A 14,658-nucleotide genomic window follows, 5' to 3' on the forward strand; every position below is an offset into this window, starting at 1 on the left:
TGGAAAATAAATTGATGTTCAATTGTATCAAAAGCCTTATAAAAATCCAGGAAGAGAATGAAGCTATTGTCAGGTACCAGATCAGAGTAATCAAGTAAATCCAAAACCAGTCTAATGTTATTAGAAATGTGTCTGTTTCTCATAAAGCCTGATTGTGTCTCATCGATAATTGTGTCCAAAAACTCTTTAATTCTGTTAGCAAGTATTAAAGCCATAACCTTATAGTCATTATTAAGCAGGGAGATGGGTCTCCAATTATCAATAAAGAGTAAGTCTTTGTTTGGTTTTGGAATAAGTGTTATGAGACCTTGAGTAAGAGAAGGAGGGAGGGTGTTATTCTCTATACTTTCTGTAAAAACCTGCAGTAAAAACGGAGCCAGGAGATTAGAAAATGATTTATAAAACTCTGCAGTCAAACCGAAAAGAGATATTATAGCAGAGGTACGTATAGGAACCAATTCCCTACATCGTTTATTTTGTCAGTGCTCTTTAGGCGGTGGAACCACTCACCGGAAGTGGACTGTCATTCCGATTGTGTCCTTGTTAGCTAGTTAGCCGCCACAACGGGCAAGCAAATGTGTGTTGTTTGGGAAGATGAATTAAACTGTACCTAAATAGTGAATCTGAACGACATCTCCGTGGAGCTGCTTTAACAGCATCATGCTGCGTGTCGGGAGCAGAGCTGCCTGGTGAGTTTGCATTTAATGAAGGTAACAGAAGCCAGGGTTAGCTACGGTGTGAGGAGAGCACATATGAAGCTGCTTCCTCTGACAGCTCAGGACGGCCGACCTGGTTCTGTGTAGATGACAGCAGCCCCATGTCATAGTAAGAAAGATAAAGGACACATATTATAGGAGTTATCACGGCTGTCTACGTGTGGAGTGCGTTTGGTTTATGTTGCCGGTGCTACTGCAGCATTAACGTTACCCTAGCATAAACCGGCTAAAAGTCTAGCTCGGTCGCTGAGTGTGTACAGCAGCTGCGTTATTTAAAAACAAAAACGATAGATTGACAGACCCCTGTTAACTGTGTCTGTACACTTAGTTAAGTGATTTATTGTAATAAACTGGGTTGTTTATAACGTTCAATGTCAAACCTGAAAACGTGTGCCATCTGCTTTCCTGCGTGTTGCTGCAGTCTATTGGGGCTACCTTGAACAAAAATGACTGCTTTTGTAACTGTTCTGTGGAAATGAGGTGTCTTTATTTTTTTCATCCACACCTCATCTCAGCGTGGCCTGCAGGAACCTGGTGGCCAACAACATGGGGGTGAGATTTCGGATACCCTTGCAGAAGCTGCACCCTCTCTCCCGTGCTATCCATCACCGTTACTCTGGAAACGGCAACCCTCAGCGCCCTCCTCATCGCACAGCAGCCCGCTATTTCACCTCCATGTCTCGGTTGCCCATGCGGCCGCCGAAGCCTCACCCGGGCTCTGGGGGCCACGGGTACCAGCAGCAGCGCAACTTCTGGGTGGCTCGCCTTGCTGCTCGGTTGCTGAAGCTCAGATATATTCTGCTGGGGAGTGCAGTGGGAGGAGGGTATACAGCTAAGAAGGTCAGTGTGGAGTGTTGTGCTTTGCTTGTCATGTGAGATGCAGGAAAACTGTTAAACATACTGAAGCGGTGATGGTTTTTTTTGTTTGTTTTCTACCAGACCTATGATGAGTGGAAGGAAATGCTGCCTGATTTTAGTGAATACAACTGGGTGATTCCTGATTTTGTTTGGGAACTGAGCGAACAAATAGATCTTGGTAATTTTTTTTTTATTTTTACAAACAATAATGATTAAATCCCTCACATTGTTTTACACCAGCTGTATCATGAGCTGCAGCTCTGTCTTTTCCACCTGACTGTGTTATCCATTTTCACCTGCAGATAAACTGGCCAAAGCTCTACCAGAGATGGAAGAAATAGCCAAACTACTACCCGACTTTGACAAAATTGGGGAGAACTTCACGTTCCTCAAAAGCCTCCTCACCTCTGGTGAGTAAACAAAGCATCAGCATTCACTTAATGCAATTACATATTATTGTAAAAAATAGCATGTGCAGACATCTGAGTGTCAGGATTTAGAATGAAGGTTACAGCAGCTTCACTGAAGCAAACCTGCTTTCCTCTTCTACCTTCTTACCTGTAACATACTCCAAGGGTTGCATTTTTGGTCTCTCCGACCTCTAAGGGACCTGAGCAGAATGAGCAAGTAGACTTCTGTATCCTGTTACTTGCTAATTTTTCTGCTACACCCTTTCTACCTCTGGTTGTGGTTATTAAATGATTCCTTATTAACTGAACCGTCCAGTAATTGCGATTTTGTTTTATTGCTGACTTTGGTTTCATGGTGTCACCATTTAGATGGGTCCATGTGCAGCATTTATGTGTGGTATTATACCAATATAAATGTATACATGTCTGTTATTTCATGACTTTCATTTAAAAACATTATCTGTACAAACTGATTGTGTAAACTGTATGACGTTTCCTGTGATAAGGAATTTCACTACAGTACAAGTTTGTTCCTGGGAACATGAAAGCTTAGATTTAAATAAAATGGTAAATGGCCTGTATTTATATAGCGCTTTACTAGTCCCTAAGGACCCCAAAGCGCTTTACATATCCAGTCATCCACCCATTCACACACACATTCACACACTTTGTACTAATGAGCCTCACTGAGTATTGTGTAGGAGGCATTTTGACTGGATGAGGATTTGATCATGTTTTGTGTCATCGTACATCAGCATTAATGTTTAAATAAATACTAAATATTATATTCTGCCTACAAATGATGAAGGATCGGTTATGCTTTCATAATGAAAAGCCACTAATGATAACTGTAACATTTATGGCTTTTTTCAAGATGACGCCCATTTGAGGGTGTTCTCATCAATTTTAACAGTTTCCTATTAATTAGCTAGGTCACTTAAAGCTCTGGCACAGCAGTATCTTTGTATTAATATACATCATGTAGCTAGCTGTGTCCCTGCTTTGACCATCATCCCTTTGCTTCTGTCTTTTATGATTTTTTATCTTGTGTTGTTCTTCCTTTCTCCTCCCCCCCTACCCTCCTGTTGTCCTCCACGTTCTTCACAGGTGTGAGTTTGGGTAGTGAAGTCAAAGGAGCTTCTGGTCTGCATCTGTTGTTAGGTGTGTAAACCCAGCTCTCAGTAGTGCTGCCCACTCCCCTCTTTTCTTTCTGTGGCTATCTGACAATTGTCTCGCCACAGCACTGGCATGGTGGCCATGATTTTGGCTCTGAAGGCGGTAGCAGAGCATCTTCCTGGGATATGCAGTTAAATGCTGCTGTCATTGTTCAGACTATTTACCGAGTTCAGTAAGTGTAACTATGAGGGTTAAAAGGTCTAATCTTGGACTAAGCTTTGCTTGAATTGGTAGAAAATTTCTCTACTGCATCTTGAAGTCACCCCAAATTCATAGAAACCTTGAAGTTTACCTTTCCATAGTTAATTTAGAGCACAAATTTTTATTTTTTTATTTTTAAGAAAAATCTACAGAAAGGGTCTGGAGAGCTCATAAATGCAGATCATTGTTTTTACCTGTAGTATCTCCCCTTTTCAGTTTTCCTTTCTTTAAACCAGACTGTCCTCGGCTGTGCTTTGTCCTACTGTGTTGTGTATTCTTTGCCTCCTTTGACTTCCACCCTTTTTTCTCACCAGGGTTTTTTGCTTCTGTCATTCTTTCATCACTAATCGTTGGGGCAGGTTTGTTTTGCTCAAACTTATTGTTATTCAAATGGTTGGAAAATGAACACAAAGCTGATTAAGATGTAAATGAATTCCAATAATCAATCCAAACAATTAGCTGAAATTAATTAAATAACAATAATGTAACCCTTAAATGGGTTAAAATTAATAAAGGTAGTTCATTGCACAACAGTATGTGAAATATTTACCTGAAGGGATTCCCACACAGATGTGACCACGCCTTTGCAAGGAGTCGTAATAACAGCAGGGAGTGTCTCTGGCTCTTACTCACGCACTATTAACACTTAATGTACCTGTAATGGCTTCAGGAAAAATATTTGTCCATTGATATAATCAATATACTTATTCCCAATGCTACTACATGTTTCTCTGTGCATGTTCATTCTGTTGCTTAGTAGAGTTTTCCTTGTGCATTGTCATAACATGTCTTGAAAACTTAATTTCACCAGTTTTGATTAGGTGCCAAAGGAATATTAGAAAATTAAATGTAAAGATCTTAAAGAAGTCAATTCTTGAATTGCTTTTTGTCCATCTAAAACGGTGTTTCTAACAAGGTATGGAAGTTAATCAGAGTCAAAGACGTCAGCGTCAAATGGATGGAACCATTTACAGTATTTCAGTGCTTCAACATCTAGTCCTAGCTGTGCTAAGTTTTCTGATGATTATCAGACTGTTATACGTTCCTGAATAGCTTGAAAAACTTATGTAGTGCTACATTTTCCAGACATTTGAATTTTAGTCATTCTGCTCTTCTATTTTTCTATCGGGGGTCTTTTAGCCATAGTCACAACTCTCCTAGTTTGAGCTGCATGTAATAATATTTATGTATTTGCATTAGTAATCTTATCCTGGGTTGTTATGTCTCCTCTGATAGAAACTTCAGGTGATCCTCCACTAAATGCCACAGATTCCTCTGCTGCAGTCGCACATGAAGCTGGTGATAAGCAGTACAAAAAGGCAAGTAGATAGAATCTGCTCACACTTCCTAGTTTTTCTTCTCTTTACTCTGACACAGCTTGGTCTCGCTCAGCTCCTCTGCTACTTTTCGCTTCAAGGAAAAGAACTATGATCATTTAAATCAAAATGCCCCCCAAGAAACTTAAATGTTAGTTTGTATTACTCGAAAAAATTGTACATTTTTAAATGTAATGTGCTTTGAAGACCTGGCAGCGATTGAGGTCCATAGTCTTTAGCAGTGTACTACTTGGGGTTCGTTTTGATTCAGTGAGTTCTTCTGAATGTGAAATGTGAGTTAAACACAATCTTACCAGCCGATACACAGATATATAAAGGTGTAATAGTGAGAACAAAGTTTGTACAAGAACGGTGTTAATTAAAGATGGTAAATTGCCAAAAAGCTGTCTGTAAGTGCTGCTAGAGTAGTTTGATCTTCAAAGTTTTAAACCTGTACCTGCAAACTGTATAGCACCAAATCAAAGTGTTAACTGCAAGTTCTTACACACACTGCTGAACATGTGCGAAGTTTATTGACTGTTGTCTCACGTCGGTGGATAGTTGCTTCTTTTAACTTTATTTCCTTATTTACACAGTTATTTCATTTCTGTTGTCCTTGTGCTGTTTTGTATGTTTTGTACTTTGTATGTATGTTTGTTTTGTTTTCTATGTTTCAGTGCATCCATGTCCTATTATTTATTTATCTATTTTTACCTTGTTTGTGTCTGCGTGCGTATGTGTGGTATATGTGTGTATGTATGTGATTGTGTATAAGTGTGCTTGTTTAACAGTCTCTAAAGTTTAAAGGAAAGTGACAGTGACTTGGAGTATTAGGAGGTGCTTTTACAAAACAAAACTTTCCTATTCCCTACTTTTTCTATGATCATGGTCTCCAACATGAACAAAACACCACTTTTTATTATATTATTTGCACATTTCACAGAGTGAAAAAGCAAAAGGATGCACACAATTTGACATACGTCATGGTGGGGACTCTTGAACTATTTTTCCTGCTATTTAGTATGCTTTGTGCTTCACCCTGACCGATATCTCAGTGCCTGCTTCGCTTGGTTAATCATCAACTTCCGACCAGTTGTTTTCAGGTCCATTTAACGTTGTTTTGCAGCACATCTAAACATTTTGGTCAAAACTTGAAACTTGTTTTACAGAAGTTGTGTTATTGAGGAATTATGAACTTCAGGCAAAGTGTTGTCCCACTCATGATGAGCAGATAGCCAAAAATCCTCAGTGGAGCATAATAATGAGCAAATGCAACAGTATCACAGTTGCTGCCACTCGCTGAGAGGCACTGGTTGTCGTATTAGTTGCCTCTTCTGCCTTCAGTCTGACAAAGTTCAGCATCTCTGTGTTTTGGATTTAGGAGAGGCTGACTTTGCTCAGTTACACTGATGATGGTGGCAAGATTAACACAGCCAAAGACTGTGATTCGTTTTAATGACAACCCTTAATTAATACAGTTTTAATTTTGACTCAAAAACAAAATAAATCCCAGAGACAAAGACAGACGCCCTCTGCTGTAGCCCTGTGTTGGGTTACTGCAGTGGCCTGTAATGCTGGCCTGCCCCGTGGCCTGCAGATGTTTTTGTTGCGCCTCCTGCCTTTTTCTCACTATGACATACCTCAGCAGGGTCTGCTTGGCGAGCTCATTCTTATTCAGCAGCAGATCCAGCGGCACGAGGAGGAGGTCCGACGGGCCGCTGCAACCAGTAGTGCACGCCCCCAACCGTCAGAGCCTGCTCCGAACCCCAGCCCCCCTCAACAGTCACGCAAGGTGAAGGTCCAGTCCCGCTTAGATCTGCTCTATCATACAAGAGACTCCTAAAGCTTTATAGCTACAGCGCAGAGTTAAATCGTTGGACTAAGTAATGTCAGCCAGCGCTACCTTAAAAAAAAAAACACTAGAGTAACTTCACACCCAGTGAAAATCAGTGTTTCCTCTCTGAAAGGTTCAAGCCTCTTTACCTCGGTGTTGCTGATGGTTACAATTAAAAGTGTGAAACTAACCACACATGAGTATACTAAACAGTTACTGTAGCGGTGACCTCATACGATTTTCAGCTGGTGTAAAGTTGGTGTATATATATTTGTTTTTGTTAAACTTGTAGTCCACATAAATTGGCCTGTCAGCAGATTTTATTCCACCCTCTACAGTATTAAAAAGCAGTCGTCTTCTTTGACTGTGTAGTTTGAGTTTGTTTTGCCAGTGTGCTGTTGAAAGGGCTTGCATGGACCACAACAGCTGGGTTTGCTAGAAATGGTGACTATAGCCAGCGTCATTCTCCCACGCAAGTGGCTGGATAATCATCAGCAGTACTGCATTATTGTGCAGAAGCGCTGCATGGAGTGGAGTGAAGCCTGCCGCATGGTGTGAGCTACACTTTTTTTTAAACTCTCATGAGTGGATCTAACTTTTCTTTATCAATTTACTTCATCAACACGCTTAAGCTCTTTAAGAGCTCCTTAAAGCTCCTTAAAAATAATGAAGCGATCTCTTAGCTTTTCAAAAATCTTTGCTATGTATTGCAAGAATGTAAGTTGAAGAACATTTCTTACCCCTGTTGTGCAGTATAGAAATAGTTTTTAATGAAATAGTTTGGCGCGTCTTTAAATTCCTTTTCTTCTTCTTCTATCATTTGTCCATGTCTGCTGTGCCTCCTGCTTCCTGTCCCACATCTCATTGTTCCAAACATGTTGCATATATATAATATACAAAATAAAATACAGTTTGTCCAATCATTGAAATTAAGCTGTAATGGCAGTGGATTTGTAATTAAGTTCACTCTGTGATTTGTGCCTGTTTGTGAATCATAGTGTGTTGATTGAAGCTGAGCGATGCCAGAATGATTGTATGTGCCTGAAATTTGTGTTCCTCTCTTGCATTAACTTGACTTTCAACTCTCTCCGTAGACAGAATGCACGGATTGAGCCTTTATGATGCCGGTGGGAGTTCAGTTGTTTGAAGGTGTTCTGTGAGAGTCGTGGGGTTAGCTCTTGTATTCAGAAGAGAAAGGAAGCATTAACGTTTGTTGTTGTTTTTTGTTTTTTTTTTTTCTTTGTCTCTTCTGTGATCTTTAGTCATCTGACAAAGAAAAGATAGACCAGCTCCAAGAAGAGCTGCTGCGCACTCAGGTACAGTAGCTGTGACTTTCTCCTTGCTTAAATGTAAATGTTGAAATGTTTCTGGTTGTTAGTTTTGACACTGCTATTTGTCCATTAGCTAAGATATCAGCGCATGCTGGAGAGACTGGAGAAGGAAAACAAAGAGTTGAGGAAGGTGGTGCTGCAAAAAGATGATAAGGGCATTCACCAAAGGAAAGTGAAGGTGGGTTATGAACATATTAAACACATACAGATTCTCTTTTTCCTGGTCTAGATTTTACTTTAATTGGGATTGCTTTTTCAGATGTGAGCATTGCAGATATCTGGAATATTTTCCAGATAGGTCCCAGAGTGTTGGGCAGTTACATTTTATTATGAGTAATATCTGTTAATGATTAAAAAAAAGTGTTGCCTTTCATAGATTTAGTTATTCTCCAGCTCTTCTTTGTTGTGACAGCTAATTACTCAAAGACTGATAATTAATTACTGTTCTGTCTCCTTGTGTAGAAATCCCTTATTGATATGTATTCTGAAGTCCTGGATGTCTTGTCGGACTATGATGCCAACTACAACACCCAGGACCACCTACCCAGGGTACATATGAGCTTTATTTGTTGAACATCTGTGTGTTTTTTAAGAAACAACATTTTTGTGTCATTTTTGTATGTGTTCGTGTGTGTGTGTGTGTGTGTGTGTGTGTGTGTGTGTGTGTGTTAAAATTGATAGCTTGACTCATAAAAATCAACAAACAACTTCCTAAATACCCGAAAGGTTGATTCTGTTAATCAACGAATCAACTTTTTGGGATTTCCTTACGTGGATGATTGAGCGTGCATCAAAACTTTGTAAATATGTTGCCAAACTTGCATTTATTGTTACTGGATCACATAAGGCCTTCTGTTTCATTTTCCATTATCCCAACGCTGTTTGGTTGAGCTGTTTACCTTTCCCTGTCTCTTTGTGTGGTCTCACCCTCTTCCTAAACTTGTGCTTCAGGTCGTTGTGGTGGGCGATCAGAGTGCTGGAAAGACCAGCGTGCTCGAGATGATAGCACAAGCCAGGATATTTCCCAGGGGCTCAGGAGAGATGATGACACGCTCTCCGGTCAAGGTGTGTGTGGCCAGTGTGGTTCGCGTGTGTGTGAAAGATTTCATATTTATATGGCCCTTATTTAATTGAATATTTTTTCACAACATGGTCAGAAAATGTCATCATAAACAGGTTTACATAAGGAACAACAAATATGTTTTTGAGTGTTGTCACACAAGCATTCTGGGAAGTTAAACCAACATTGACTCGTTTTTTTAAATACATAAAAACTCTTATATGTTGTGTAGGTAACATTAAGTGAAGGCCCTCACCACGTGGCCATGTTCAAGGACAGTGGCCGAGAGTTTGACCTAACCAAAGAGGAAGATGTAAGTGACACAGTCTTCAATCCATCCATTTGATAGAAACTACAACTTCAAGCTAGTTGTTTCATTAAAGTATTTATTGTGCTCTTTCTTCCTGTGTCCCACAGCTGGCTGCTCTCAGGCATGAGATTGAGCTGAGGATGAGGAAAAGTGTGAAGGAAGGACAGACAGTCAGCTCTGAGGTTGTACATATACTAATACTCAGTTTAAACAAAGTTTTTTTTTTTTTTCTGCAGTGTTTCATGAAATGATGTTTTCTGTTCTGTATGTTAGACAATATCCTTGAGCGTTAAGGGGCCTGGCATCCAGAGGATGGTACTCGTTGACTTACCGGGTGTAATCAGTGTAAGTCTATATTCTGCGTATAATAATGTTTCAAATTCCTTTGGCTGTATTAGGATTTCATTTGGATTTTTGTCTATAATTTACCTTATATTGATTTACCAATATTTAATGGATATATTTTTGATTTTTTTTAAATTATTTGTTTTCTTAAAGTGTAAAAGTTGCTGTTAGTCACTATTTCACTTTTTGTAAAAATTGCAGTCTTAAAAAGTTATTTAATGTCTTGTAGACGGTGACTGCGGGCATGGCAACAGACACTAAGGAAACAATCTTCAGCATCAGCAAGGCCTACATGCAAAACCCCAATGCAATCATCCTCTGTATTCAGGGTAAGATATGCATATGTTTCCATTTACAGTAATAAAACCAGCACATATCAAAGTGAGAGAAGAGGTGATCTCTACGTGGACTAACCCTCTTGCTTGTTGTCCAGATGGCAGTGTGGATGCAGAGCGGAGCATTGTAACAGACCTGGTTAGCCAGATGGACCCTCAGGGAAAGAGGACCATCTTTGTCCTGACCAAAGTGGACCTGGCTGAGAAGAACCTGGCCAGCCCAAGCAGAGTAACTAGTCTTTGCCATCTAAGAAAATGTTGTAAAATAGTTACTTTATAGGTAAAAGATATACTATTAACAGCTTCGAAAGCTTTATTTTATTTTAATTTCTTAATGTAGTGACAAAAATACAGGTCTACCTAATGATTCTTGACACCTAAAAAAACCCCATTATCATGACATTGTTGTTCATTGTGTTAAAATGACTTCTTAAAAGTGATCATGTTGATTCATCATGCAATTATTGCAGTGTGATTAGAGCTATTTGCAACTACACCACAAGAGGGCGCTAAATCCTTACAGTTTAACCAGATTTTCTTGGCAAGTCAGCACCTGGTTTCAGAAAACGGTGTGCACACAACAGAATAGAGAATTTCAGTCATATTTGTTTTTTTTTGTTTTGTTTTTTTGCCATCTTCTTTTTCAGATTCAGCAAATAGTGGAAGGCAAGCTGTTTCCCATGAAAGCCCTGGGCTACTTTGCTGTTGTAACAGGAAAAGGTGACGTCCACTACTGTGAACTCCAGCATGCTACATTTATTTTTGTGTCCCTTAATGATGACTTTTAGGTCAATAATGTCACATTTCCATAGAGAAATTTGTTTTAAAATGTTTTATCTCCACGTTAGCTTAACTAAACAGCAGGTGAAGTAGGTAGGTAGCCAGGTAGATGACCCTCCCTGTGTGAGGGAAGCTGAAAGCATTCAGGGATGCCTGCTGTTAAAACAAAGAACATGTGCAAGGAATCACAAGGCGTCTCATTCATCTTTGCCATAAGGAAGTCATTCTTTTCTGTGATGCATTCAGAGAAATGCAGTAATGCAAATGCAGTAATTTTTAAATTGCGAACTGGAGCAGAGCATGCAAGCCTTCCTACATGAGCATGACACGTATTCTACTAAATGAAGGCTACATTTAGTACAAGCCTGCTCTCAAATAAAGGCCTTCTGCCTTTGGGCTAAATAAAAGACTCGGCCACTATTTGATAGAAATACATTATGTAACACACAGCATTGCGTAGAATAGTTGCTAATTTATGTTGAATTATTTGCTCATACTTTTTATTGCTAATTGCTTGTGTCCAGGAAGCAGTGCTGAAAGCATAGACTCCATCAAAGACTATGAAGAGGACTTCTTTCAGAACTCTAGGTTACTCAGGCAAGTTATACCATCTAATATGCAGCTTCTAAAAGTTCATCAAATAAGTAATTCCAGAGTTGAGAAATAATTTGTGTGCACAACTAGGGACGGCATGCTGAAAGCTCACCAGGTGACTACAAAGAACTTGAGTCTGGCCGTCGCTGACTGCTTCTGGAAGATGGTGCGGGAGTCTGTAGAGCAACAAGCTGATGTCTTCAAAGGTATGACAGCACCTTCAGCATTTAATTTTATCCTATAAAGAACCAATTGATTCATATAGATTGGTTGTTTGCAATGAAACATTTATATGGTCAGATCTGTTTGCAGTGATGTGCATGTTAATAATGTGAATAGGCATGTTAGGATTAACGGTAAAAGGAGTAGCTGATCTTACTCTTTTCAGTCTCCCTATATTGGCTTTCCTCAGCCACTCTGCCATACTTTTCCACCCCCTCTGTCTTGACTTCCAACTACAATTAGTCTAGACAGTCTCAAGCTCATTGCTAACAGCATAAGAGATTTATGGCCATGAGACTTCACATCCCATAGGTCCATTGTGTTGAGCATCGATCCATATCCCATCAAATCGCATGCAGCCAGCTTCCATCCTCCATTCTTGGCGCCACCACATCCCCACAAACCAGCAATTAGCCTAATCTCCACTGTGGATAGGGAGCTGTGGAAAGGGGCAAGAAGCTCAGTGTGCTAGTGTGTCTCTGTGTGCATACGCGAGAGGTAAAACTCTGACTTTTGATAAAATTGTGTGATTGGCCCCACCTTCCCTCCTCTCCAGAGACCAGTTAGGGAGAGTAAGTGTGCAAAGCCCTCATCCCCTGTTATTAGAGAATAAACACCATCTGGTGACTGAAGGCTGCCGTCATATCATGCTATGTGAGAAAAGGCCAGGCTCTGTCGGTATAGGCTCATTGCTTGATGATGATCGAGATCTGTCAAAGGATGGAGCATAATCTCCATGGTGAAAAAGAAAGATTTAAGTGTTAAGTTTCAGCCAGGCAGAAGAATGAGCACTAGATAATTTGATGATTAGTGTCTGTTGGAGCTTTATGATGTTGCCGTCTATATTAAAATTATAATGTCACGTTTCATGTGTAAGACTGTTTAAAAATATATTATAGCCTCTGCACACTGTCTCACCTACTACTATTTTATTAAATCACAACATCTCAGACTAAGTGACCCTCATCAGGTACAAAACAGTTTTCATATAATAACTCTGATCCAAATCCATCCAGTCTGAATGCTGATGGTCCCTCTTTAGAACTGTGTGGATGTAATCGATGATAACAGTAGTTGCTCTTTATTTAGAGGTTTTATCACTAAACCAATAATTGCATTACTGTCGTTATGGAAGTTTTTACCAGTTAGTTCTCTTATCAGGATTATTTGTTTATTTCCTGTGGGTCATTCAGGTGTGCAGTGATTTTAAACCACGTAAGATTGAAATTTGTTCATATTGAAGTTGAAAGTGTTTGTTTAAATATTCCTTTTCATGATCCCTGCTTTAACCAGCTTCACGATTCAACCTGGAGACAGAATGGAAGAACAACTACCCTCGTCTAAGAGAGCTGGACAGGGTAGGAAACACAAACAGCCATTCCTTTGAACTCTCACATAGTTCTTTATAAAAGACAGCATGCTCATTAGTGATGGATATTTTATAAATTACATTTGTTTTTAAAAAAAATGTCCTTAAGAAATAAGAGTTTATTAATATGTTAAAATTGCATAATGTAATTTAAAATTACATTAAAGGTTTTTAATGTAGTATTTAATCTTTTTGCAGAATGAACTGTTTGAAAAGGCTAAAAATGAAATCTTGGATGAAGTTATTAGTTTGAGTCAGGTGACTCCACAACACTGGTAAGTTCCTCTTGAACTAACATCATGATTTATTATTCTTTAGTTGGTCTCACCATCATTTCAGTGACTTTGTTAGTTTTAGTTGTTTGTGAGGTGAATGATATTTCATGTTATGGGGAAAGAGCAGTGTTAAAATGTGCATTAGTACTTAACCAGCCATGAGCTAAAAAGCAGATCTTTGTCTGCATGTAGCTGTATGTGAATACCACAATGAGTAAAACCTTGCTTAAATGAGATCTATGCATGCTGTTGTGGGCATCCCCTGTGTGCGTGGCATCAGTTTTCTCTGATCAATAATCTGATGAATGGCCCATGGACAGGAGCAGGGGTGGCCCTGTTAGCCAGCCAGCAGCCAGCCAGCATTATTGGAAATGGCTCTTATTGACAGTGAGGAGTGCTAGCTGGAACAAAAGGGGACCTAATGAAATATGGCTGTGCGTTTATGATAAATGAGATAAGTGCAACGCTTCCCTGGTCTCAGTGGGATTTGGGACTCGGGGGAATCCTGGGTTTTGTTCTGCGTCGCTGTGGAGAGTGTGGATGCTGTTAGCTTTTAACAGGGTCATAGTATAGATGTTGGAGTTTACAGTCGAGCGTCCCTCTTTGCTCATTGTTTTCCTGCTCCGGCTGACGACTTAACTGCACTCAGCTGGACACCTTGGTCCAAAGCACTCTTTTTGTGTTTTTGTCTGTCTTCTGTCTGTAACTAAAAGTGATAATCCAAATCTTCAAGATCTTAACATGGGTTAGAGTTATTGAGCTACAAAGTTTGGTACAAGTCGGCGCACATCTCTTTCAGAACTGACTTGTTTTTTTTCCTTCTTGTAGGGAATCTATTCTACAGAAAAAGCTGTGGGAACGTGTTTCCACCCATGTAATTGAGAACATCTACCTGCCTGCTGCCCAAACAATGGACTCTGGTACCTTTAACACCACTGTAGACATCAAGCTCAAACAGTGGACTGACAAGCAGCTCCCGCACAAAGCACTGGAGGTGAAGCACCCTTGCTTTATTAGTCAGCTCATATCATGATTCATTCAGTTAAAGTGATTGTTGTTATTTTAAGAATTTTTTTATTACATTTTGGTGAGTTCACTGTAGGGCTGTTTGATATAACGATATATATCGGATGACGATATAAAAACGTCTGTTTAATTTTACGCTATTGTTTGTTTCGTGGTGTCGCAAAAATAAACTGTTTACTGCAATATTTTTTCGTTTTGATGGTCACTGTAGTGGCTATATTCATTTCTTAAAGTTCTCTCTTTCTCTTATATTTAATATAACCACACTACGGACGGACAAGCGCCTGTATTTATGCGTTGTCGTTAGCAACAACAACGGTAACTCCATCGCGTCACGTGTCCGCTTGTTTGTTTTCCACATAAACCTTTCACAATAAAGCTCAAGATCCTGTTGAGACTTTTCAAAATAAACTGAATCACGTGAAAGAGCAGATTATTTACGGATGAGAAGCAAAAAAGAGCCGTCGGGTGCTAAAAAATAAACCTTAGACTCAAACGTT

The 14,658-nt window shown here is 39.6% G+C and overlaps 1 protein-coding gene across 5 annotated transcripts in view; it reads left to right on the forward strand.

Annotated features, from left to right (window-relative positions):
- Positions 1 to 490: 490 nt before the first annotated feature.
- opa1 (OPA1 mitochondrial dynamin like GTPase) overlaps positions 491 to 14,658 on the forward strand; it is a 40,476-nt gene continuing 26,308 nt past the window's right edge. The window contains exons 1-22 of one of the 5 annotated variants that reach the window (XM_005920967.2): positions 491 to 689; positions 1,232 to 1,556; positions 1,656 to 1,752; positions 1,877 to 1,984; positions 3,092 to 3,145; positions 4,598 to 4,680; positions 6,326 to 6,469; positions 7,774 to 7,827; positions 7,916 to 8,020; positions 8,305 to 8,391; positions 8,794 to 8,907; positions 9,135 to 9,215; positions 9,320 to 9,394; positions 9,486 to 9,557; positions 9,787 to 9,886; positions 9,991 to 10,121; positions 10,540 to 10,612; positions 11,197 to 11,269; positions 11,357 to 11,472; positions 12,782 to 12,846; positions 13,056 to 13,132; positions 13,961 to 14,126. In XM_005920967.2, the coding sequence (XP_005921029.1) occupies positions 661 to 689; positions 1,232 to 1,556; positions 1,656 to 1,752; positions 1,877 to 1,984; positions 3,092 to 3,145; positions 4,598 to 4,680; positions 6,326 to 6,469; positions 7,774 to 7,827; positions 7,916 to 8,020; positions 8,305 to 8,391; positions 8,794 to 8,907; positions 9,135 to 9,215; positions 9,320 to 9,394; positions 9,486 to 9,557; positions 9,787 to 9,886; positions 9,991 to 10,121; positions 10,540 to 10,612; positions 11,197 to 11,269; positions 11,357 to 11,472; positions 12,782 to 12,846; positions 13,056 to 13,132; positions 13,961 to 14,126 (2,229 nt within the window). In that variant the 5' untranslated portion in view covers positions 491 to 660. Of the gene's footprint in view, positions 690 to 713; positions 826 to 1,231; positions 1,557 to 1,655; positions 1,753 to 1,876; positions 1,985 to 3,091; positions 3,146 to 4,597; positions 4,681 to 6,325; positions 6,470 to 7,773; positions 7,828 to 7,915; positions 8,021 to 8,304; positions 8,392 to 8,793; positions 8,908 to 9,134; positions 9,216 to 9,319; positions 9,395 to 9,485; positions 9,558 to 9,786; positions 9,887 to 9,990; positions 10,122 to 10,539; positions 10,613 to 11,196; positions 11,270 to 11,356; positions 11,473 to 12,781; positions 12,847 to 13,055; positions 13,133 to 13,960; positions 14,127 to 14,658 lie in introns of those variants that run through there. The other 4 variants (XM_005920968.3, XM_014333192.2, XM_014333191.2 and 1 more) reach the window with 4 other exon arrangements.

The sequence above is a fragment of the Haplochromis burtoni genome, unplaced genomic scaffold (assembly GCF_018398535.1).
Source record: "Haplochromis burtoni strain Fernald_Lab_line unplaced genomic scaffold, NCSU_Asbu1 Contig_5, whole genome shotgun sequence".
NCBI classification, from domain to species: Eukaryota; Metazoa; Chordata; class Actinopteri; order Cichliformes; family Cichlidae; genus Haplochromis; species Haplochromis burtoni.